Source organism: Anolis carolinensis, chromosome 2, assembly GCF_035594765.1.
Source record: "Anolis carolinensis isolate JA03-04 chromosome 2, rAnoCar3.1.pri, whole genome shotgun sequence".
NCBI lineage: Eukaryota > Metazoa > Chordata > Lepidosauria > Squamata > Dactyloidae > Anolis > Anolis carolinensis.
Window position 1 is genome coordinate 63179443 of NC_085842.1, and position 26773 is coordinate 63206215.

A 26773-nucleotide genomic window follows, 5' to 3' on the forward strand; every position below is an offset into this window, starting at 1 on the left:
GATGTTTAATAGGCTTTTCCTTAATTCCTCCTTATTATCCAAGTTATTCGCTTATCCAAGCTTCTGCCGGCCCGGAGCCACTTCAATTTCCATTCTCTTTCCAAAATACCATTTCTTCTTGTGGAGGTAATTTCCCATCTACTTCTTTTAAACCATTCTCAATAAATTTTCCCCAAACCTCATCAAAATAGTTTTCCTTCCATACCCCTTTCCTAACTCTTAAACTACATGTAAACTTATCATTTATTGCTAATTTTCACAGTTCTTTATACCATTCATGGATCTGTATATTTATTTTACCTTTCCAGTTCTTTGCTATCAACAACCTTGCTGCAGTTAACATGTTATTTATTGCATCCTTCTGTTTTTTTTTTAATTTCTTGACATTATATAATGACAACAATGCAATACTTGCACTTTTTCCTATCTTCATATCCATTATAGCTTCTATTTCCCTAAATACCTTCCCGCAAAATTCATTTATATATTTACATTGTCACCATATATATGTACCCACCTCCTAGCAACCTCTCCAACAATTTTGGAGGTGTTTTTATTAATGTCTGCTATTTTTACTGGTGTTAAATAACATTTCCAAACCAGTTTATAATAATTTTCTTCAACACGTATCGATAAGTTCCTTAAATGTCTTTGATCCCATAACTGTGTCCAATCCACTTCCCTTATCTTAATCCCTAAATCTTCTTTACATATCTCTCTTAATATTGCATCCTTTATTTTCCCCCCCTTAATTTCAATTATTATCTTATACATTTTGCTGGTTATTCCTTTCATCTTATGGTATTCTCCCATAGTTCTTTCCGTTTGCATCATTTGTTCAAATTGTGTAAGTTTGCCTCCTTCCCCATTATTTTTTATCCAGTTCTTGAACCATTGCTCTAACTGTAAGCAATGGAACCATGAGAGTATAATATCTTAAATTCTCTCAGTATAATTTCTTTCTTCATGTCCGCTTTTATCGAATCTCCAATTTTATCTATATTCTTCTCTCTTAATTTTTTATCCAAAATATTTTTTAGATTTTTTTTGGGAATTTCCTATTTATTATTATTGGTGTTAATATTGAACTTTCTGACAATAATATTTTCTTGTATCTATTCCAAATTTCTAGCACATTTCTCAACATTGAGTTTTTTACTCCCTTAATTTCTTTCCTATGTCTTTTAACTTTCAACAAATAGAAAAGAACATGTTTGACACATACTCATCTTACATTGTTGGTTCTACACATCAGAAAAATTTTAAAGCCTTTATGCTGTATTGTATTTCTAAACATAGAAAGAATTGTTTCTGTTGGTGCAAGAAGGTTTCCCAGGGTAGTGCCTGATCACTGAGTGCTCTTTATCTGTCTGTGCTCCTATATCCAATGTATGATGTAGTGTCTTTCTACAGATGTGATAGATTCTGATTCCAACTTGCATCATCATCATCATCATCATCATCATCATCATCATCATCATCATCATTTAATTACTTATTAATCGCCCTCCATCCACGATGCTCTAGGTGATTTACAAGATAAACTTGTAAAGAATAAAAATACATACATACAAATATTGATAAAATTAACATAGATTAAAAGCTCTAGTAAAGAGCCAGGTCTTGAGTGCTAGGGTAAAAGGCCTTATGCCAGATTCCAACCACACGCCCAGCATTTTTTGCTCCTACCTCATGAGTCTCCTTTCCAATGACTTGGAGCTGACAGCATGGATGTTGAGATGATTAATGACACGCACCAATCTATTCTCAAACAACAAGAAACAGATTTCTAGGTACTTTTAGGGGATCGTTTATATCTTAGTAACAAACATCAAAGCCACCTCTGAGTATTCTTTACCTAAGAAAACCCTATGAAATTAATGGGGTCGGCGTAAGTTTACAGGTGATTTCAACATAAACAGACACACCTGCATAGGCTGGTGCTTTCCTTGTATTTTATTTTCTTTTTTTTACTGTGTCAGTTGATGTAAAGTCTTGATGCAAGTTCTAGTGAAAAACTGTTTCAGCAGCCACTTTACTTGCAACAAATATCCTCTAATTCTGCTGACTGAGCTATTTTCCCCTCTTGTGCATTCCCTATGGGATATACCAGTATCGTTTACATCAGAAGGAGGAAAAATAGTTAAATGAAACAGTATCTAAAAGCTGGGGTGTGCCTTACCTCATCCTTGTACTTGGTGATGTAGGAATAGATCTCATGAAGCGCACTCATACTGTTGAACTGGCTCAGGTGTAACCGGGACTGTTCTGCCAGGTAAGCGCTCATGTCTTGGTCGCTGATTGCTGGCATTTTAGCAATATCTGCATAATATCTACAGCAGGGAGCAGGAGAGATAAGTCATGCCATTGAAAACAGAGAGATAAGTCATGCCATTGAAATCCGGGTTTAATCTGGAGACTTCCTAAAAACGAACTGTAAGGTATCCTAATGAATTATAACAAAACTATTTAATGCACTGAAGAAACTGGGCACAACATGAAGGAGGTCAGATTCAATGGCCAAATGATGCTCCTTTCCTATCATATTCTGGCAACTGCAAGCAGAATGTTCCATCATCCATCACAGGATTTTATATAAAACAGATTCTATTTTTTGCACTAAGAAAAAAAATCAGGAGAAAGCCACTGTCTTCCTTGTGGACTGACATATTTCACAAGGTTGTTGTGAATTTATACTGAACAGTGTTGATAGTGTTCCATGGTGAGGAAGGACAGAATTAAAGTGTAATATTTTAGTTTGGATATATATATCCTTGTGGAACCTGAAGCTAAATATATAAACAAAGAAAGGAGGGGTATTTTTCAATGCAGTTCTTGTACTGGCTTATAAGGGCTGTGGGCTGCTTCGGTGTCTAATGTTGGGCACCCCTTTGGATGAGATCCATAGAGCAGGACTCTTTGGAATAGTAAAGATGGAAAAGCAAGTGCATTTGGACATCTATAGGAAAGCTTCCCAAAGGCTACCAAGCTAGTACATATTATGAGATTCACCTAAGCAAACAAGGAAGTAATCAGACTCTTCCAATAAAACAATATTAACAGCAATACATTTTTTTTTTTTGCAAAGCAGTTGTCAAGCATTTATTTCAGGGTAGAGGAACCCTTGACTCTCAAAATGTAGTTGTACATATTCATATTTCCATAGGCAAAGGAAAAAACAAGCCTCCATGTGCTTATTAATGGTCTGCATGTATTTCTTTAAGAAGTATTTTTGATTATTCTATTTTGTAAAAATCCCAACACTATTCAGCCATTAGTCATTTTGTAGAATTTCAAGTCTCTACCACAGAGATTAAGGTGTGGGTGTTGGAAAAAGTAGATAATAATAATGAATGAAACTTTGCTGAGAAAAGAAGCAGATTGGATTTTAAAACTGAAATCTTTGACACCGGGAGGTCTTAATGAAGGTCTGGATTTCTTCCCTATAGTAAGGTTATTCGACTTCATAAATGATTTAATTTTTCAGCTGAATTATATCAGATGTCCTTGAAAGTTTTTTCGCCACTATCTGTCTCTCTACACTCCTTCCACCTTTCTTTCTGATCATTTGTTGAAAAGTATAAATAAAATTAGGCTTCTAAGTCTATTTTTCATTGTGAAACAGTCCAGTTATATGGAAAGATATTTTTGGCAACTCCAGAAATTCCTACTATTCATAAACTCTGAATGGTATATAGATGTTTTTAACACCAAATATAATTAATATGAACAATTAGGGGTTTTTATATGTATCACCTAAAAATATGTGATGCCCTTTCCTAAATTTTGAAGTTTAATTTCTTATTGGTATTTATGTTTGTTTCTAGTATAGACTCTGAAGAAGCCCATTCAATGTCACATAAAGGCTGAAATGCATTGGGTTTTTTATGAAATAGAATCATTAAGACCTTTTGAAAAATAAAACACAGACCATGATTAAGTATGTGAAGGTTTGTTTCTTACTTTGCCTGTGCATTTTAGTATGTGCTTTCCAGTATCTGTTTATGGTTCACCTATTTGCAACACTACAGCTAGGCTGGCTAATGGTGAAGAACAACTGAAATAGGAAAATACACATCAGGAGGACAAGAGTTTTATTTATTGAATTTATAGCCCATCTTCCTCCCAAGATGGGATACAAAATTCCTATTTTTCACTCAGACCAACAACGACATCAGCTCTTAGAAATTTAACATGTCTAAAACCCACTTCTAAGAGTGGCCAGGTAGGGAAAAGCCTGAGGAGAATTCTGACAATGAAGAGCCACTATCAGATGCAAGCATCAGCTAATGACAGAAATAGATAGCTTGGCAAACAGAACCTAATAATACAAAACCAGACTGCCACTACAAGGCTGTGTAAAACACTGCATGAGAAGTTAATAATGATGACATTCAAGCTGAAAAGACAGCTGGGAGAAAAAGAAGGCATAAATGATGGACTTCCCTCAGACATTCTCCCTTTGTGATGCTGCAGAGAATTGCCAAATTTTTCAAATTAGCACTTACAAAAATATAGTTGATTTAAAAAATATATATATCCACCATATTTAAATGACCCTGATTCAAATATTTTACAAATAATAAGACCACTTATTAAGTTTAAAATTATGATATAATAGGATGTTGTATTATTTTGAAAAATAACTATGTTATTTTCATTGCCAAAAAAGTGCCATTATTGTAACATGTTACTTGAAAGCTCTGGGCCAAAAGTTGACAGCATGCTCCCTGGGAATGCATTGTCCACATAATCTAGACAGTCTGTCAAATATAGCAGGCCTAGAAATTGTGTCCATGAAAAGCATCTTGTGCAAGAGAATGTTTATTTCTTGCAGATTTTCTATAGTGTTTCTTTATTCAAGAAACAGAGCCATGATGGAAGAACTAAAAGCCCCTTTCCCTTTTCATAGTATAATTCCCTAGTCAAATTCTCCACCTTTGTCAGCTGGAGTGGAAATACTTTATGATTTTGCCTTATACATTAATATGATGATGGTGACGGCAATGACAGACAGATCTTTTGCAGGGTTGCATTAGCTCCAGTAAGTGCCACTCTATCTGCTGTGCATATAATTTTCAATAATAATGCTCTTTAAAAGTATCATGAAGACAAACATGCTAAAAGAAATGTCAACCAGAACCTCCTTGGCAAAAATACCTGAAGAACAAAACTTGCTACCATCTTACCCAGCATGACATCCTTTCTCTCGTTCTCATAGTATTTTGAAAATAATACTTGCTCTATTTTCATCTTTGGATCGGAGGAAGTTTCGTTCTAGCAGTGGAAGTGATTCTGTGCAGAGTTTCTGTCAGAAAACCCCCACTGAGTGCTTCATCTTTTGGATTGCTTTGAACCATCTTTCATACTGTTCAGGAAGATCTTCTAACCCTTTGAAGTATGTCTTCGGAGGAATAACATGGGATTCAGATGGAGAGGCAAAATGCCAAAGATGACCTCCTTTGCTCTTCAGTGACTGGAAAAAATTGTCTAGGGCTCTCCATCCATTAGATATCTCATGCTGGATTCAACATAGTATGAAAAGCACTCTCCGTATTTCCACCATGTGTTCCATTTATCACTAAGGTGGATGGATGTGGTTAACCCGCAGTTAACAAAAAAGGAAGTCCTGTAGTCCTGAAGTGCTCTTTACAGGCACACAACCATCTTTACAACTATACCCAGCCTTTCACAGCAAACACTAGAAAGGTCACACCTCTTATCATTGCATCTTTCATTTCCATATCCCCAGCTGAAGCCACTTACCTTTCTACCCAGCTCTTATAGTTGGGGATGTCCTTGGCATACAGTAGTTTATTGGAGGGGGAGTCTTTCCCTAGCTTGTGCTCAGAAGTTGAGCAGGAGTCCATGAATGTCTGAGCCACCACTGATAGGCAGGCATCAGTAATACTGTTCTTGTGAATATCAAACACAAACTGGGGATTCTTAATCACATTCACCCAAAAACGCAGAGGTAGACTGCAGAGGAAAGAGAAAAGAAAGTCAGGTTGGAAAAATATATTCTTCTTAACTTCAGGGTCCCAGATGATAACCCTTGACTGTTCTGAATCTCAGAAAATGGGGCAGACATTCTCTCTAAACCTCAACAGATGGTAATAATTTGGAAGCAGTACATGTCAGCTCTTTTGTTCTCATCTGTTTTGCCCTTTTACATCTATCTCAGAATAGACTACTCTGGTTCTTTTCTTCTCCTGGGCCGAGTTTTCATCAGGAAAGATTCATGCAGGGAGCAACCTGGTGACTAGATTAAGCAAACCTAAAACCTTTCTTCTTGATGCCTTTGTTGAAATTACTCTCTTTTCTTTTTCAAGGAGAAGTATCAGATCATCTCAGCCCTGCCTGTCGTCTGAAGAGGAACAGCTCCAGTACCAGGTTTACCAGTTCAATGAAAACTAGGTCTTGGTTTTCACTGTCACATGTATCTCAAATGTCTAATGCTTGGCTCCCTTGATTTTTGGAATACAGGCGCTAGGTATGCATGCATACTTTTAATTTCAGAGAATGATCTCATGAAATTATCCAAATCATCACCCTGAAACAAGCAGGGGCATTTGTATGCAGGAGCCTGCCTGCCTGCCTGGGCTTTCTGGAACTGCAGTCCAGACATCACTGGGGTTCTTCCCCCTGCCCTACTCTTCCCTTCTAGTCCCACATCCTCTTTTAATATAGAAAGCACAGTGATAAACCAGCTCCCAGACTTTCCATGCTCTCATGTCTCCATTTAAAAATGTTTCTTTTTCTGCCCTGCTAATTACTGACAGTTACTGAACTATACAAAAGCAATTTCGTTGCCAATTTAACAAATGCCAGAGCCGAAAATGCATGTTCATATCCCCCAGTACTGGGGAGAAAATCTGAGAAATGAAAAAAGCAAGGCAGCGCAAGGGATGAGTACAGAGAGGCAACACATCTCACTACTCACTGAGCACACAAATCTCCTAGGCTTTAGGACAAACACAGAGCAAGCCTGAGTTTGGCTCAAGCTATGCAGAATGGTATGCCAGCTCCATTATAATTGGTTATACATGCCTTTGCACAATGGGACCCAATTTGCACAGACAGATATGTCCCACTACATGAAAAATAGTTGTCTCTGGATTAAGGCATGTAAAAAAAATTGCCCAAAATGCCTGGTATAATTCATGCACATTTCATGTTTCACCTTCCCTGTGCAACAGTGAAGCATGAGCACATTATGCACTTTAGTTTTCTGTCTCATTAAGGCCATTTTTAACATTTGATCCATCTTCTGAAAAAGGAAGAGTGTGATTTTAGATTTCCTGTAGGACGATTTCTGAAGCCATCTGCTAGCTAGGATAAAGCTGACTGAAATATCTCCTTTATAGTAATGTCTTCCTGATGCCTGAGATCCAGTTCTTATTCCTTGTCCATAAGCTGCATGCAAAGCTGTCTTAAACCAACTTAGACCATTAGTCCATCTACTTTATGATTTTCTACAGTAACTGGCATCATCTCTCTCAGTTCTGGTTAAAGCTTGGATCTTTTGCATGCAAAGCATATGGTGTACCATTGATCACAGATCTCTTTCTTACCAATTACTCTTCCAAGTGTGCCTGACATCGTAGTCATTGATCTGGTGCTTATCAGCTTGTTCATCCAGGAAGTCAAACATGTACTTGATGGCCAGAGGCAAGGCACTCCCTCGATGTGCTGTGCTGAAAATGGTCTCAAACAGGTCATCAACAAACTTCTGCAAGGTCCCCTAAATGGAAAAAATGAGAATATTTTCACAACAATGCTAAATATATTGCAGTGTATGGGTGAAATAACAGCAATGAAATAGATTTATCATCTGCTTATAAGGGATAAGCTGATGTTATAAGCAGAAATATTATGTAATGAAAGAAGGAATTGATGTGTCACTGGTAGAAGAAAAAGGGACAAACAGGCCTTTATGCAAGGCATCCCATACTGTATCATGAAGAGGACTCAATATCCAGAAATTCTATAAGTAGACAATGCAAGAAAGATGACACCTGCCACGGGCCTCTTTTTTTTTTTTTTTTAACTTCACAGTGAAATTTAAGTCACTGTACATGGGCTTTCTCTAGGTCATCCATCTGCACTATTCTGTTGCTAGGACTGAAGCTTGAAAGCTTAACCACAAGGAATCTGGAAACTATAGCATGTGTGTTTAACTCAAAATGCAGAATATCACCCCAAACAACCCCAAAATAGTTTAAGCAGTAGCCAATTCCCATAGCATTCAATTATCCTGCTATGGATACACCTGAATGTGTTATGATAAAAAGAATTAGCCTCCTTACATCTGTCCGTTTTGGACAGAGGTTCTTAATTAGGCTTGACAATCAATGTAAAGATTTCAGAGATCTATGAGCTTGAATTGAAAAAAATCTTTATATTATTATTATTATTATTATTATTATTATTATTATTATTATTATTATTTTATTAATTACCCACCTCAACTCATAGCTTGAGGTAGGTTACAGAATAATTAAATACATAAATATTGTAAAAATACTACAAATAAATATATTAAAATGTATTTCTATAAAAGCTACATATTAAAACCTATTTCTATAAAATCCATTTTAAAATATACAAAACAGAGATTAAACAAAGGAGACAGATTTAAAATTCATGCTTAAAGACTGGCTGAGTAGGCCTGCTGGAAGAGATAGGCCTTTTCATGGTTTTTAAATTCTGACAGCATTTAAATTCTGACAGATCTAACTGTCAGAACTTTTCCAGCAGGTCATTCAACGGTCTTGGGGTGCCCAATGAAAAGGTCCTCTGGGTGGTGGTTGCTAACTGAGTTCTGGCAGGCTGGAGCAGATGCCCTCCAGAGGACCTCAGTGTGCAGGGTGGATTCTATGGGAGAAGGTGAGCTTTTAGGTAACCTGAACCCAAACCTTGTAGGGCTTTAAAGGTCAAAACCAATACTTTGTACTTTGCCTGGAAACTAATTGGCAGCTAGTTGTGTGACTAGGATAGGTGTACTATGCTCACTCCAAGATGTTCCTGTAATCAATCTGGCTGCCATATTTTGAACCAGATTGAGTTTCCGAACGTGGTGCAAAGGTAGCCCAATGTAAAGTGCATTGCAGAAGTCCAACCTTGGGGTTACCAGTGCATGCACTACCATCTTCAGGTCCTCCAAATCTAGGAAGGGGTGTAGCTGGAGTATCAGCCAAAGCTGATATCAAGCACTCCTGACCAAGGCATCGACCTGGGCTGACATTTGGAGAGACAGCTCCAGGAACACTCCCAAGCTACGAACACAGTCTTTCAGGGAAAGTGTAACCCCATCCAGAACTGGGTGACACATCTACATCCCCAGATTAGGATCCTTGATGGGAAGCACCTGTTTTCTCTGGGTTCAGTTTCAATTTGTTTTTCCTCATCCAGCCCTTTACCTCCTCCAGGCATTCATTCAGAGGAGACACGCTATCCTTAGCTGAAGCTGTTTTTGAAGGAATGGCAAAATATATTTGGGTATCATCAGAGCATATTGATAACACCTCGCCCCATGCCTATGGATGATCTCTCCCAGTGGATTCTTCTTGTTATTTCCTCTGACTGCTAATTGAAATCTGCCATTCCTTTCACTTATAAATGCATGCAGTAAATTACAGTCGTATTCATTTCGTCTCACCTTATAGTTGTTGCAAATCTTGAAAAATTGCTTACAATCATCCATACTTTGAAATTATGGTAGTTTTTAGACCAATACTAGATCACACATGATCATAGTCTTGTTGTGAACAATCTGCCATCGAGTGTAATAAAACTAACTGCCACTACATTCAGAGAAGGAGTCCATGGTGTTCATCTGACTGGTAAAGTGGTTCGTGGAACAAAAAAAAAGAGTTAAGAATCCCCTATTTAGGAGGCTCATTTCCAAATCAGTCATATATAGATTTTCAAGTTAATCCACATGTGATGGGGAAATATTTCTGCTTTACAGGTATGAAAAGATGAAAGAATAATCTTGACTTTTTTATATTTCTAGTTCAATGCTTGTGTTAAAAACAAAATTGTCTTTCTATAAATGAATTCCATGCTTGGCATGCTGAAGGGTTTGAATCTTCACTCGGAAACATTGTACTGTCATTTGTCATCCCGTGTAAAATTCACCTACTGAAATACGAAATTCATTGGGGGTAGAAGAGAGTTTCTAAAGCTGGAACCTGTCTTAATAGTCCCTGTAAAGCTGTCATGTACCTTTTTCTGTTGGGGAGATTGGCTGATTGCTCTCAACAGCCAGTCTTCTGAATGACTAGGGAATGCTAGGGAAAAAGATACCTTCCCTCTTCCCAATTTGTAAACCACTTGGTCCACTAGGAAGCACCTGGCTCTGGCCTACTGATGGAATGTTTAAGGCAGGGGTCCCCAAACTTTTTAAACAGGGGGCCAGTTCACGATCCTTCGGACCATTGGAGGGCCGGACTATAGTTGGCCACCGAGCAATAATTATTATTAATAATAATAACAACAATAATAATAATAAAAAGAGGGTTGGCAGAGACCCTTTGGGCCATTGAGTCCAATCCCCTTCTGCCTTTGTGCACCGAAAGCACAAGCAAAGCATCCCTGACAGGTGGCCACCCAGCCTCAATGTTAATAATAATAATAATAATAATAATAATAATAATAATAATAATAATAATAATAATAATAATACAGGGTTTTGGAACACAATACTCCTGACCTCACAATCGTGTTAAAAAACAAAGTATGGACTGTCGATGTTGCAATCCTAGGTGACAGAAGGATTGAGGAGAAACAACTGGAAAAGCTGACACGATATGAGGATTTAAAGATTGAATTACAAAGACTCTGGCACAAGCCATCAAGGTGGTCCCAGTGGTGATCGGCACACTGGGTGCAGTGCCTAAAGACATTGACCTGCACTTAAACACAATCAGCGCTAACAAAATTACCATCTGCCAGCTGCAGAAGGCCACCTTACTGGGATCTGCACGCATTATTCGCCGATACATCACACAGCCCTAGACACTTGGGAAGTGTCCGATGTATGATCCAATACAACAGCCAGCAGAGTGTCTGCTGTGGACTCATCTTGTGTTTCAAATAATAATAATAATAATAATAATAATAATAATAATAATAATAATAATAATGATGGGTTTTAAGAGAAGAAGAGACACCTTGGGTCATTTAGCCCAACCCCCTTCTGCCCTTGTGCCATGGGGGCCGGATAAATGGCTTCGATGGGCTGTATCCGGCCCCCGGGCCTTAGTTTGGGGACCCCTGGTCTAAGGTGTTTGCCTCTTGCGTGCTCAATCTCTGTATAAATAAATAAAATTGTTTATACTGTCAATAACCCTCCAAAGGAACCCGAGGTAAGCACTTCTTTTCCCTGACTGGTGAATGTAATAATGTATTTGTAGTTCCCTGGTTTGTGCTAAATATGTACTGAGTTGAGCAACAGTAAAAGAGCAGCCAAGTACCAGGGAGAGAATTAATACCTTTGGCAGATTACTACAATTTATTATTTGGCTTGGAAATAAAGCAGGAGAGAGATTCCAGCTGTCTCACTTGCATGCTAGTAATAGCAATCAGTGTGGGGCTTTTCATTCCTAAGATTTGGCAGTATTACTTTTGTTTGTTTTTGTACAAATCTTATATTATTGACCATTTGATTTACATGAGAAACTAGTGTAGCAATTACGTAATGTGAGTTGCTCAGTATTGTGTCCTAAGCCAATGGACTTTTAATGCTCCCTTGCCTCCCCGGCTTTTGCTGATGCAGAGGACTGGTAAAATGAGGGCGTCTATCAAGCGTATGAACAGAGCACAGGGGAAATCAGTGATTGCAGCAACTGGAGGCTGGGATTCAATTCTGCTTCGTCAACAGCTAGAATGCAAAGCCAATCTTCGTAGCTTTAAAAGAAAAACCAGACGTAACTGGGACCTGAAATGCTTAGTTAGAAGTAGGTGAAGAGATGAAAGGAGAGTATTCAGGCCACCACTGATAGGCAGCAGGACAAGCTCAACCACCAAGCAACCCAAGTTGGAATTTTCAAAGGTATTTTGGTACTGAATAGGATTATCAGTATTTTTGTAAGATGTTTCAGTTGCCATAAAACAAGGCCGTTTCAGAAACTGGATTAAGAATCCCATCTATGTGACCAGTGGTTAGAGAGGATGGGATTTTTGTCTTAAACAGCTGAGCAACCAAAGGATCTCATAAAATGTCATGAGTTCTCCCTAGTAATAGAAGGATTTTTTTAACCAATGATTAAGCCACAAGAGAAAGACAGGGTGGCTTGTTTGTTTTATAAACAAATAGTATTTGATATAATTTAAACTCTAAATACACACACCTATATACAAAGTACATTTTCCTAGGAACTAGAAGAGTCAGAAGGTCCCCCAAATTTGGTTTGATTTGACAATCTATGCCTCAGAATGTGTTCAGCAGGCCTTCTTTCTATTCTTATTTACCTTGGTAGCTAGCAGGCGGGTCAAGTAGATTTCTGAGACCATCTTGCTACCACGGTCACCTTCACGCTGGTCCATATGATCATGATTCTTCACCAGATGCCACAGCTTGGTGCCACTTTCCAGGTCAGGAGTGATCATTGGGGTCCGAGAACGGAGGCTGTCGGGGCTGCTGGCTGTCCGGAGCATACTCTCTGTGAGGAAACCACATGCAATGGGAGCCGCCTCTCCCTCCTTCTCTGACTCTCAGCCTCAGCTGTCCTCCCTCCATCGCACTTAGCTTGCAGCATGGCCTGCTGCATCACTGAGAGTATATGACATACATATGGGGCTACCCTGGCTACAACACTATTCCAAGTGGGAAAGTGGACAAACAAGAGATTTCATCAAAAAAGGCCAAACATTTTTAAAAAACTGGAATAGGCCAGTTTGAAAAAAAGTGAAAGGGTTTGCTTGTCTGCTTACATTAGGCAACATAAACAGCAGCTGTTTCTAGAATTTCTTACTGAGCATGTGAAAATAGCAAAACAGAAAGAAAAGGAGAGAGCAGGTAAGCTGCTTCATCAGTTTTAAAAGCCCCATTAGCTATAACAGCATATTCTTCTTTTTTATCATCATCGTCATCACCATTCCACTTTTATTTCTTGATTGAGACGCAATCCACCAATCTGATCAGCCTTTGCTTACTCGGATTCTAATTCCCCAGACTATTCCTGAATGCCTAATAATAAACAAGCAATAATGTTTTCTCAGTTACTCACCGTATCTGCTGAGTGATTTGGTGAAGGTGGAGGAGTTAGAAATGTTGTAGGCCGAATTCTGCTTGGGCACAAGTGCTACTGAGGAACCATCTGTTACCTAGAGAACCAAAATTAAGACTGGTGTGACACTCTCCTGAATGTATCCAAACAATACTGCTCCCCAAACTAAGGTAATATGTAACAGTAGATCATGTTGCCTGCCCAATGAGTTCCTATAGCTGCCTAAAAAATCTGATCAAAATGGACCATGCTGGGTCTCGGGGACAATGCACAAGCTCAAGAAGAGCAATTAAGATTCTGAGTCAACATTTCTATTCATCTCCATCATGAAATAGTATTTACACTGGTTGGGCCAATTTCAGGCCAATTAAACCCAAATTTTGATAGAGCTTTTTTCTCTTTTTTCCTCCTCCCTGAATAAAATAAAAGATTTTCTGTTTTTGCTTTTGCATTAGTATTTTATACTAATGGGGGGGGGAGGGGGAGAGTAGTTTCTGGATAAAAATTTTTTAGGGAATGTTGTAAGATTCTCTAAGACTTCATCCATGAGAGAGACACTTTTCTAAGCCTTTTGCAAAGGAGGAGAAGCAGCAGTCAGGAGGCTTGTTGTCGCGCCTTTCGTGGGTAGTCAGCCTCTCCCCTCCCGACATCCCCATTGCTTCAGCTCTATAAGAGGGTTTCATGAAACCAGTGAGGCAGCGGGCCATATTTTAGCTCTTGGGGGCCACTTGTGGTCTATGGATCACAGGTGAGGAACCTCTGACCTAAATGGCAGAAGGCAACCCTCTCAAGAATTTATTTTCAGATAATATTTTGATGACAGCAGGATTGTTCAGCCTGGCTTTCTGTGCAATAAATTCTCATTTATCTGATTCTGAAAGTATCTTTTTTTTACCTTGATAACTATGCCTCCTAAAAGCCTAATTGGGTTTTGGAAACTGCAGAAGGAATGACAGGTTTATACAGGGTCTCTGGTGGGCATGGGCATAAAAAGGATAAAATGTAAATGGAAACCCTTTGGGGACAGTCCTCCATTGCTAATCATGGCTGAAAGTGAATGGGGGAAGTTTCCATATGCCTCTGCTGGTCTCCGTAAAGAAGAAGCATGTGGCTGTGTCCTACTGTCAAGAGGAAGATAAACAGCAGCCAGACACACTGGCCCACATAACCTTTTTCAAAGTCTAACCTAGTCACTTTAAAGGTAGAAAAGCCCTTCCTCCACAAAGAGTTCTAGGTGAAGCTCTAACACCACTTTGTTTCACTTCACAATGATTTTGTGATAATCATCTCCAGGAGTTCTATCCTTATAACAACTAGCACTGCTCTGAATTGTGGCCCTTTGTCAGCTTCTAATGGAAATGCACGACACAATGTGATTTAGAGAAGTATAATTAAGCTGTATTGATAAATCATTAATCTACATTTAGTAATCTCCAATATGCACCCACAGAGTCTTATGAATTTCTCCAGTGATGGATATGAGAACGGACCCATATTCTTCCAAGAACAGATCTTTGTGAAAGACTACTTCAATAGATAAAAGTGGCTTTTCCCTCTGAAAGACCAAGAATTTAATCAAACTGCTTGAGCTGCCTACTGAGGGAGGTCATACTCCATCCTCTCACACCATCTGCCTAGAGAGAGCACAGATGCAAAACATAATCATAAGAGCAAGTCTTTCTTCTTTCTAGGCCAAATGATCTATCAAGGAAAGCAAGAGAGAAAGCGAGCATTGAAGCCTCTTCCACTGCCATTACATTTACTTGCTTCTTTGATCAAACCTGAGAGTTCAAAGCTTTAATTTTTTAACCAGCTGTTTCAAGATATATAATTTGGCCTTTCAGATCTTGGCACTTTCTCTAACTTAAATATACTTAAATATACCAATCTGCCCCCACCCCACCCTGCTTCAAAGCAACACGAAAATCATTGACAAGCACAACCCACTACACCCATTTCTCCACAAATGAAGCATCTATGCTGAGTGAACCTTACACTCAGTCGTCTGCTTTCTTCTGCCATACCTCTATGGCTAAATTCAGTGGACAACCACACCTGGTAATGGGCTAAGGTGTTGAGCCTTTTCCAGTCATTGTCGATCTTTGTGGTTACATCTTCATCTTGCAGTATTATCCGAGCCATCCTGCCCTGCCGCCACTCTGCACCGATGGAAGAGAAGGGCATGGGGTCACTGGGGATCGTGCTCACTTTGGACAGATCACAGAATGAAAGGCATGGAGAGCATGTGAATGCTGTATGGCACAAACAGGTTTTAAAAGCCACACCCCATTTTAAACCTTCATTTGTGTTTTATCAGCTGCTGGAGCTAACAACAACTTACAACAACAAATTCACTAAGTTTAGGCAGCACAAGACCCCCATAAAAGTGAAAAAATGCTAATTAAAACTGTCCTTTTTTCTTAACCTGCGAGAACATCTTTCTAGGGATAACTAGTACCTTCAGTATGACTTTATGGTTAAGTTCCACCAGAAACTGATCATATAGTCATGCTAGAAGAGACCTAGAGATCCCTAGATAAAACATTTAAATTAAATCAATGAATAATGAAATCTACAAAAGTCAAATCCACAAATGTGGAGTCCTAACTGAACAGGAAATATAACATAGGATATAACACAGATGAGCTGTCTGCTTTGAAAACCTGGGACATCCGCATTCTTGGGGCAGCACTATTCATTTGCTCGGACTGATCAGTGAATCATAAAACTACAGGAATACCCTCAGATCAAATTCATTGTAGTTTTTAACTTGTGTATCTCTTATCTTCAGTGACCACTGAAGACCATTGTCTCTGAGCATAAAGGGTTGCCTCCTGAACTTTTGACACAATTCATCATATTCACAAGAAATTTTAAATTAGAGATTACAGGTCTCTTATATGAGGTATTGTTACATGTCTTTACAAAATGCAGAATGCAAACGATTAAGAGATAAGATACAGAACTGAATCTTTGTCCCTCATACATTCTGTGAAGGAGTATTAATGGCTGAGCATGCAAGTTGTAATATCCTATGATCTGAAAGCTGTTAGTGTGTCATTCTGTACTTTTGAACGCTGCAGCCAGGTCCCACTTTTTGGTTCACAGCTCAGTCTTGCTAACAAGTACATGTTCATAAGAACATTTTATTTGGAAGGAAATCATAGTTTTGCTTGCATGCATTTAACATATTCATTAGTTTAAACCTATCTTTGTCCCATGCAAACATGGGGCAAAATTGGTCATCTGAACCTTATCTGTCTACTGATATCCTTGGTAAGGATGTTAGAAATTTGCTAGAAAAACAACTTTATATATATGAGAAATGGGCGAATCTGGGTATAACAGACCCAGCTCTGGTGCATTTAAGCAGATAGCCACCATCACATAAAGTGTGTGTGTGAAAATTATGCAGCCCTCCAGATGCTGGTGAACTGCAGTGACTAGCAGCCCATTCCCCAACATCTGGAGAATAACATGATTTCCTCCTCCCATGTGACGGTGGCAGCCTAGTTACACAGACTCAAGCTGGACCCATCATGCCTACACAGATTTACCTGTTTCTCAAGCAGATGGCAAAGGCCCTGACTAAGCATAACAGCAGGCAGATAAGCTTCAGATAGCAAAGTCTGCCCCATGTTTGACTGGGAAATAATAGGCTTAAACTAATTAGTATATTAAATGTATATCCACATGATTCCCATCCCTGATGTATAGTTTGATCTTTGAAAGCCCTACAGAGTGTCACAATTCTATACACAATTTGCTGGCGAGTATACTGTGCACTTCTTAAGATTAAACTGTGCTCTTACCAACAGTCCACTAACAGAAGAGTGGAATTGCCAGATGTCTCTCTCTATTTCAGACCAGAGAAGACATAACTTGGTTGTATCACACTACTGCCCAGTTAACTGTTCTTATGTGTCTGTATATGTGTGTGTGTGTGTGTGTGTGTATGTGTGTGTGTGTGTGTGTGTACACATACTGATTTATAATACAACTTGGAAATTTAATTTTTGGACTGACCATGCTAAATAAGTGATCCAAATTGAATGCCACATATTAAGCAGACTGATATAACATTTTTCGCCCAATGAGAGGACTACAGTCATAACATAGCTGGTAGTCTAAAACTACCGTCACCTTCCAGACACTTTGGAAATTGTCTCTTTAGCACAGGGAAGTAAATTATTCTTCTGCTTACATGACATACTCATCTAGTGAGAAACAACGAAGAGCATTGTGGCACCTTAGAAATCAAGTTATTTCTTGTTGCATAAGCTTTTACAGCTGACAGTGTCTGATGTAGTGCTTCTAATCCATGAAAGTTTATCCCACATAAACATTTTTAAAGTTCCAGTGTTTATTCTTTTTGCTGCAATAAAGTTATCCCTCTGTAAGTACAAGCATAATATGAATTAGCTGTGTGAATGCAATGTTTAGCCTACACTGACTGCTGGGGTAACAGCTATGGCTTTGCAGCTCACCCAGATCCATGTCTCCTGCTTTGGGTCGCTGGGAGTATGGCACTCCTTTGTACACTGCATCCAGAAGTTTTTCCTTCACTTGTGTAATGGTGTCACAATTCAGAACCTTCACTGGGATCTCAGGAGCATTTTCATTTTCAGGGTTCACACAGTTCAGTGTCTGCATGAAAGGAAGAGGTAAATATATTAGTGTAAAGGATGTGTTGATTACACTTTAGTTGGGCAGCAGGGAGGTATAAAGGGAAATAGACAAGAGAAAGAGCTGCTATCAAACAATAAAGGAAAAGGCTCAATGGGCCATTGTTCCAACCTTTCTAAAAACCATCACACTCAACCACAAAAATTGCCATTTAGTCCAGTACTTGATATCCAACAATACTAGTCACATGTCCTACAATATATTTAGGCAGAGCACAATGTAATGTAAGAGGAACCATGATGGATCAGGAGAGCAGCTGGCCTAGTTTGCAATAGATAAACAGATGCATCTACAAAGACATAATGACCGTCTGTGGTTCTTCCTTAACAGCAGAGGCATCCAGTCTCTGACACTGGGGGCAGTACCTGAACACTTCTAACTAGTACTTTATCTGATGAGTCTGTCACATCCTCTTTAATGCCTGTTTTTGGTGACACGTGGAAGTACATTTCCTAGTTTAATTATGTGCTAAGAGAAGAAGAACCTTTTATCTATTTGGTTGTTCACTCCAACATCCAGTGATCAATGTTTATACTCTATCTGTAAGTCTAAACTTCCACTTGATTTGTCATGACTGAATATATTTTGATAAGAACTCCAGGTTTGAATGCTTCTTATTAGTTATGCATAAGAAATGGAATATAGCAGGGCCTTTTCTCACAGATTATGAAGAGAATGACAATAAAGGCGCAGTGTTTTATCAGTTTTTTTTCCAGGCCAAGATTGGGTGGGGGAGTAGTTCAGATACTGTTACATTACCCCCCACCCACCCACACACACACACCTACCAAAAAAACCCAACATCTTTTGTCTCTTGCTATATGACCTCTTTCTTCCCTCTTTTTCCACTCTGGTGGGAGACTACCATCTGTCTAAAATATCTCCAGCTAGCAGGATCCTGGCTCTTTCTTTTACTAACCAACATTTTGTAGTCAATTTGTTGACGGATGAGCTTATCTTCACTTAAGGAGTATCGGGCCTCTCCAGTGATGGCGTCAATAGGTCCCTTCTCCATCTGCTGTTTGATGGCACAGTATAGCATGAACAGAGGTTCGCCTGCACATTCCTAAACAGAATAAGAAAAGGAGGGAAGGATGAAAAGGCATTAGATAAAATATCTATCAGCTCCAAGAGAATATTGTGATACCTAAATGAAATGGGCAGAATTTGCTATTTTTTATATTTTAGAATTAAAGTTGCATCAGAGGCCAGTTTCATTAGGCATCATTCCCATGCTATAGCAATAATGCATCCCCCCCCAAATCCACTGGAAAAGACCATGTTTCAAAGGCATATATTGAAGTGACCACTACAATTATACGACTGAGATGTGGCCAGTGGTTAAGGTCTGTAATGCCCCTGCAAGTTGTGCCATTTGTTTTAATGCAGTATTCTTTTCTTTAGATGAACACATGTCTCTTGTATTATTGTACTATTTAATAGTCTTGCGCATTTGTACAAAATTGCTACCCCTTTCTGTTTGTTCCATTCGTATGACCCCATTTCCGTGTCCATCCACTGCTTCCAAAATCTGAATGAGCTCTTTCGTTTCACCATCCAAATATACAAATGCATTCGTCCCATTGGCAGCAATGGGTGGGCTGCCCAGGCTCCCCTTCCGCTCAGTTTTAGGGCTAGAGGGGCAAAAATCCTCACACGTGGAAGGCATATCTACCACTTTAGCTTTCCAACTCTTACAACTTACAATTGAGTAACCCCCAAATTGTAGGGCTTTTTTTCTTTCTATAAATATAATCTTTAAAATATTCCCTCTTTTCCCGCTGGTCCCGCCCACTAACCTAAGGGCTTAAGATACCAATGATTCTGAGATGTTTTACTCTCAATCTGCAGAGGAGAACTGAGGTTAAAGGGAGGACTTAAGGTACCACTGATTCTGAGAGGCCTCCCTCTCGATATGCAGAGGAAAACTGAGCTTAAAGACTGGACTTAAGATACCACTGATTCTGAGAGGTTTTCCTCTCAATATGCAGAGGAGACCTGAGGTTAAAGAACAAGGCTGGCACTGAGGAAGGCAAAAGGAAACAAGTGCAGCCGGCAGACGCACCCACAATGAGCTCCCAGGGAGCGCCAGGTGGAATGAACAGCAGCAAAGCAAACGGTTTTGTGCTGCTTTCATTTTTGTTTCATTGCTTCATCTGTGTGTGTGTGTGTGGGGGGGGGGGGGGGGTCAGCTGTACCGTGCAATATGAATGAATGGTACAAAAGCACAAATGAAACATATGAAACAAATACCGGGCCTTACTCTACTATTTACCCATAATTTTTCAGAAATATCTCCCGATTTGCAATATTTGAATCTCACACTCATTGTTGTAGCTTGTTGTTTTAAAAATAGGAAGGACCTATTATTTAGAGACATTTGGAAGGACAACAGGTTTACAAATAAATTGGAATAAATCAGAAATGATGCTATTGAATTACACAAAAAAAAGAAGAAAATGATTTTATAGAACAGAGCAAGATGGGAATAAGAATTAAGAATAAATTAAAATATTTGGGAATAATTATAACCAAGGATTTAAAAGAAATGGAAAAGGAAAATATTATAGCGTTCAGGGATAAGGTTAAAAAGCAATTATTAGAATATCTATATATATAAAAGAGTGATGGCATCGCGGCACCGAGCAAAACAACTAAACTACGGGCCCCCAACCTTGAAATTGGACAACACAGCCCATCATCCACGCCTCTAGGTTGATACAATAAAAAATCCCGTCCAAAACCTCCATGGGACCTTAAACCCCCAGCCGTCAGCCTGGCTGGAAGGCCCCATGGTGGTCGGAGGAGGAGGGGCCTCCACGCGGTTGGGCCGCGGAGTAAACATTCTCAGGCCGCAGCAGGGCCCTAGCAGGCGTGGAACAACCCCCCCCCCCAGTGCCACCTCCTCCATGCGCCACAGGCCGGAGGGAGCCCCCCCCCGACCCACCTCAGCCTCGCGAGGCTGCGAGGCCCAAAGATTTCTTTTCTTTTTTTCTTTTTTTGGGATGTGGAGGCCTGCAGAGCCGAAGGCGGGGGGGGGGAGGGCTTCCAGAAAGGCCCCCCCTCCCCATGAAGACCACCGCAGCCTCCTCTGTGCCCCGCAGGCCTCAGGGCCACGAGAGAGCCGGAGCCCGAACCTTCCCCCCAAGATCCACCTCCGCCTCCCCCCAGGCCGGAGGGAGGCCGCAAGGACCAAGGTTTCCTTTCTTTGAACTATTTTCTTTTGGAGATAAACGGCTCAAGGCCGGGAAGCGCCCTGGCCCCAAGGAGGGAGGCCCCCAGGCCCCAATGTTTGGGTTTAGGTTTTTTTTAGATGGAGGCCTCTCAATTCCAGAAAGGAAACAACTGGGCCAGCTAACACCTCCCAACAAAGGATTCCCCCAGGCAGGAAGCAACAATATCATCTCTAAAATCAGGACATTACATAAAGAAAACACTCTGAAAATGGGCATTCCAGAAAGGAAACCAACAGGGCCAGCTAACACCTCCCAACAAAGGATTCCCCCAGGCAGGAAACAACAATATAATCTCTAAAATCAGGACATTACATAAAGAACAACACTCTGAAAATGGGAATTCCAGAAAGGAAACCAACAGGGCCAGCTAACACCTCCCAACAAAGGATTCCCCCAGGCAGGAAACAACCAGGCTTCCAAACAGCAAGGCTATTCAGTGCTGTTCAGCCTAAGCGAGCAAGATTTCCCCTTCATAGTACACCCTCAGGGTTTCAAGCCATGAGGCTACTTCATCTCATTCAGCCTGCCCAAGAAAGGATGCCCCTATGTAGAAAGCAGTCAGTCTTTGAAACAGCGAGGCTATTCAGTGCCATTCAAATTGGCTAAAAAACCATTTCCCTACAACGCAAGTACCCAGCCTTCCAAGCAGGAAACCTATTCCATTGTATTCCACCTCACCAAACAACGATTCACATAAGGAGAAAACACCCAGACTTTAAGAATGCAAGGCTATTCACTGCTATTCCAACTGGTCAACAAATGATTCCCATCAGCCACAGCAACGCGTGGCCGGGCACAGCTAGTAAACATTTAAATTTATCATGGTTTGGGAAAATTGCATTAATAAAAATGAAAATACTTCCAAGGATAAATTTTATATTCAGAATGCTACCACTCCAAATTACAGAAAAAGAATTGGATAAATCGCAGCTAATGATAAACAATTATTGTAATGGTAATAAGAGAAACAGGATAAACAAATAATTATGGTACAGACCGCAAAAAGAAGGAGGATTAGCACTCCCAAATATAAAACAATATTATGAAGCTAATAGATTAAGACTGGTTATTGAAGGAATGATAAACAAGGATGATATAGATTGGTTAAAAATAGATTCCGAAAAAGTAGAGGAAGAAATACGGAACATATTTTTTAAGGATTTCACAAGAAAAGAAATTAGGGAAGTTGGAAACCCAATGTTAAAGAATGTATTAGACATATGGATTAAATATAAGAAAAAGTTAATACCAGAGGGTTCAAGAATAATTCCAGTTATAATGGAAAGGAAGTTCTCAATATATATATATAAATGGATAAAGTATTAAGGGGAAAAAACCTAGACAAAAACTGGACTAAGAGTGGAATGAAGAAGGAAAAAATAAAGGAGGAATTTGGGGAAATAACATTGACATGGTTCCATGGTGTTCAGCTAGACCAATGGTATAAGAATTAAGAGGGGAAGGAACCTAACCAATTTGAACAAATAATACAAAATGGAAGAGATACTGATGATTATAAATAAATGAAAGGTGTAACTGGCAGAATCTGTAGGATATTGGGTGGAATAAAAGAAGGAGAGAGAAAAAAATACCACTCTTAAGGAAATATGGGAGGAGGAGTTAGAGATGAAAATAAATGAAATGGAATGGTCGCAATTTGGAAACAAAGGCACTTGAAAAATTTATCAATAAGAGTTAAAAGAACATTATTGTAAGATAATTTGGAAATGGTATTTAACGCCATTAAAAATGTCAAATATTAATAAAAACCATCCAAAAAATCGCTGGAGAGGCTGTCAGGAAGTGGAAAAATATATACATCTGTGGTGGCATTGTAAATATGTAAGGAAATTTTGGTATAAAATATTTAAAGAGATAGAGGATATAATGAACATCAAATTGGAAAGAAGCCCTGGTATCGCATTATTATCAATTTATAATAACAATAAGATGGATAAAAAAGAAAAAGAAACAATAACACATTTATTGACAATAGCAAGATTGCTTATCGCAAGGAACTGGAGAAAAGAAATAAATGTTCAAACTGAAGAATGGTATAAGGAAGTAGGAAAATTGGCAATAAATGATAAGCTAACATGCAAATTAAAAGTTAAAAGAGGGATATGGAAAAAAATGATTTTGAGGATGTATGGGGAAAATTTATTGAGAAAGGATTCCAGAAAAGGGATGGAGGGCTACCGCCTCAGGAAGAAATGAGATTTTGTTTAGGCAATGCATAAGAAGTGGCTCGGGGTGGGAGGGGGGGATACACAGTGGTGAAGAAATATAGATGGACAAATGTTAACTATGTAGTAGATATAAATCAACAGTAGATATAAAAGAATGATGCAAGTATTGTATGATACATTATATATCTGCTATGTGATAAAAGTAATTATTGTATGAAAAAATTTAAATTCAATAAAAACTATTAAAAAGAAGAAGAAAAAAGGAAGGATTATGGACCAAGATTTAATGGTGCAATTCCATATCAATAGCATATTTTCATATTCAGTATCAGATATTGTATTTTATTTCCCTCTTCTCACATTTCTGCATGGCCCCGAAATACTTGTTTCAGAGAACTTTTTGACTCTTATAGGCAGGTTTCTAGGTCACTTACGAGGCTGAAGAAGAGGGTGGGATCAATGGTTCTGACTGAAGCAGGAGGAAATACAGAAATACATATTGCATCCTTGCACTGACCAAGAATGGTTTGGGTGTCTGACTATGAAGAGTTTTCAGAGAACCAACAAAAGTGCCCAAGGGAGTATTTTTAAAGGAGATGTGGTGGTGTACGCATGCATGAAAAGGAAAAAAAAAAACAGCAAAGAAAAAGAAGAGTCAGAATCTCTGCAGCCCAAAAAAGAGTGCTATTATAATCAAGTGCTTGTGATAAAAATGGACTATTTGTGAGATTGAAGAGAAATTAATAGGATGTTATGCCAGCGATACTTTTGAAACAAACAAGAGTGATTCCATGAATGCATGAGTCTGAAAACAGTTATCATTGGAGACAGATATTGACTTTAATTTTTTGATCAGTGCATCATGCTGCTTCATAGAATACATGAGTCCCAAAATATTTCACTGTTGCTTAAGGCAGTGGTACTCAAAATGGAGGTCCATGGATCAGTGCTAGTCTACAAACCATGCACTGCTGGTGCCTGGAAAGTTAGCAGGAAAGAAAGGAACAACCTGCAGGCAATGGGCACAAACATGGTACTGGTCCTTGGAATACTTGAGGGGCATGGGAGATGCTCATCCCACCATATTAGATAGCTTGAGAAGCAATGGTCTTAGGCATTATTTCCTCCTCAACTAGGATGGAGATGCAAAAATCCCAAGTGAGCTTAGTCTTCCTGGCCTCTTTCCCTGCTGGTGACCATCACAACAAATCCTACTTTGGTGCAAAGTGTGCATGCTCTCTCTGTCACCATATGCTGTTAGCATCTCGTTAGCATCTGCAGTAATTAAAGAGACAGCTGCTAATGAGTAGGAACAGGCATACATCATCCCTAGACCTTCTGACAACACGCCTGTCTTTGAAATTATGTTTCATTTGCAAACTTGGCTTCATTAAGTCTGCTTGGGGGGGGGGGGAGAGAGATTGAGGGAACCAATGTGGGTGCTATGCCGTTTATTAATAACTGTCTTGTCTTCTCAAATGCACATGCTACATGATGACCGTATGTTAAACAGGACCACGTGGCAATTATGTTAGAGCTTGCAAGACTTTCCCAATACAATTTCCCCTTCCACTTCCAGGTGAAACAAAAATGTTAAGCCTTTCTGATTGCTTATAAAAGCTAGCTGCAAACCATTCAGCCACAAAAAGCAACACAGACAGAGAATAAATTGGAGATGGCTCCTTGGTCACATCTCGTTTGTTATCTCCTCTCTTGGCGCAGTTTTCTACCACTTGCAGTCAGCTGAGAAGCCAAGCATCGCTTTGGGGCTGAGGATCTGACCTTTCATCAGGGCTGTTTGAAGGTGCTGATGAAAGTGGACAATTGCACCTAAAATATCACCTCTAAAGATTAAGCCATTTAACATTCTCAATCTAGAGAAGTTTGGTCTCATAAGACAGACAAGAAGCAGAAGGCTTTGTGTTTATTTAAAATTCTGGGAAGGTATTAAATTGTTAATTACTTTTATATTTGCTAATTGCTCTCCAACTCCCAAATTTTTAGCTATAGGGTTATTTTTGGGCAAGTGTCACCTTCATGCAATAGCAGAAAAACTTCCTATAAAAATTAGGAGATTCAGTATTTCTTTGTAATGGTATGGTTGTCCTAAAGAGCAGGCTGCCATTTCAAGATATCAGTGTTCTACCATAAAGAAACAAGCTATCTCAGTGCAGCTAATGATAAACTCAGTAAATCAACATTATGCTAAAGTATGTGTAAGACCAGCTCTTTGTTGTCCAATATCTACAGAAAGGCTATCACCTTCTGACTAGTGTCCTATTGGCAGGGCCTTGGTAATTTTCAAGTGTAAGCAAACAGTATTTTGCCCCCCCCCCCCCAACCAATAACTGAAAAATAAAAGAGTCAATACAAAGAAACACTAATGGGGTGGGGAACAATTAACATTTTTAGAAAGCAGTGTATTCTTTGAATTGCTTTAGGTTTTTTGGGCTGTAGGTTCTTCCCCACCCTTCAATCCTTCTGTTCCATCCTGAAAACATGGAAGTTCAAACAGGCTTTTGGCTCTGAGTAGGCTGAATGGGCCCATACGAAGCTGACATTTAGCAGTTTCTGAATCGATGGCAGCTAGTTTTATCTACTGGTGTTTTTAAATTGTATTATTTTGATTTTATGTTGACAGGGGCTGTTGTTAAAATTTCATGTGACTCGTTTTATATTTATGTACTGTTTTTTTTACTTGCTGTATGTTATATGTGCACCCTGGAGTGCCTTTGTAAGCTGCCCTGAGTCCTTTCGGGGAGATGGTGGCAGTATAAATAAAGTTTATTATTATTTATATAAGCTTGTAAGGACAAAAGTGGATGAGAGATTTCGTCATTGAGACTAAATATAGTTCTTTTACTGTGAATTATACCTCAAGATAGCTAGAATTCCAAATATTCTCTCTTTTCAAGCATACGCCTACTCTGAACTCTTAGAATATGGAAGCAACTCTATGCAAAAGTGACCAAGACCATTAAAAAAGTTGAGTTGGCATCATCAGGCAAGGAGCTTTGTTAACACAACATTGCCACAGCTGTTGGGGAGCAGGGATTATGTGCTGATTGCAAAATAAGAAGAGCACTTTAACAGCTAACAGGGAGAAATTTACCAGCACACGTCACAAAGCCCTCTGCTCTTTAACAATCTCTCTGCATGAGGATACAGTACTTTCCCTGGGGTCATCAAAAGTCTGTGTTCAATCTTTTAAGGACATAGACTGAAAGATGCTCTTATGTCATATGATTATGAGCAACTGCACGGTCAGTTGGGATGAGCTTTTGTGAAATGAACTCATGGCTCTGAGCCCAGTTCCTAATAGAAAAGAATTTGATGAAAAGCCAAAAGATGAACAAAAATAAGCCACCCCTGCTCAGAGGCCATGCTGTTCTCTTTGGCAGTGTCCAGGACGAGGATTGGATAAAGG

At 39.2% G+C, this 26773-nt stretch overlaps 1 protein-coding gene across 6 annotated transcripts in view; it reads right to left on the reverse strand.

Moving 5' to 3' along the window:
* plxna1 (plexin A1) overlaps positions 1-26773 on the reverse strand; it is a 389627-nt gene that overhangs the window by 15731 nt on the left and 347123 nt on the right. Inside the window, exons 24-31 of one of the 6 annotated variants that reach the window (XM_062969812.1) lie at positions 18841-18987; positions 17723-17882; positions 15291-15442; positions 13236-13332; positions 12478-12650; positions 7575-7744; positions 5767-5979; positions 2183-2333 (exon numbers count right to left, since the gene is read on the reverse strand). In XM_062969812.1, the coding sequence (XP_062825882.1) occupies positions 2183-2333; positions 5767-5979; positions 7575-7744; positions 12478-12650; positions 13236-13332; positions 15291-15442; positions 17723-17882; positions 18841-18987 (1263 nt within the window). Of the gene's footprint in view, positions 1-2182; positions 2334-5766; positions 5980-7574; positions 7745-12477; positions 12669-13235; positions 13333-15230; positions 15443-17722; positions 17883-18840; positions 18988-26773 lie in introns of all 6 variants that reach the window. The other 5 variants (XM_062969808.1, XM_062969807.1, XM_062969809.1 and 2 more) reach the window with 5 other exon arrangements.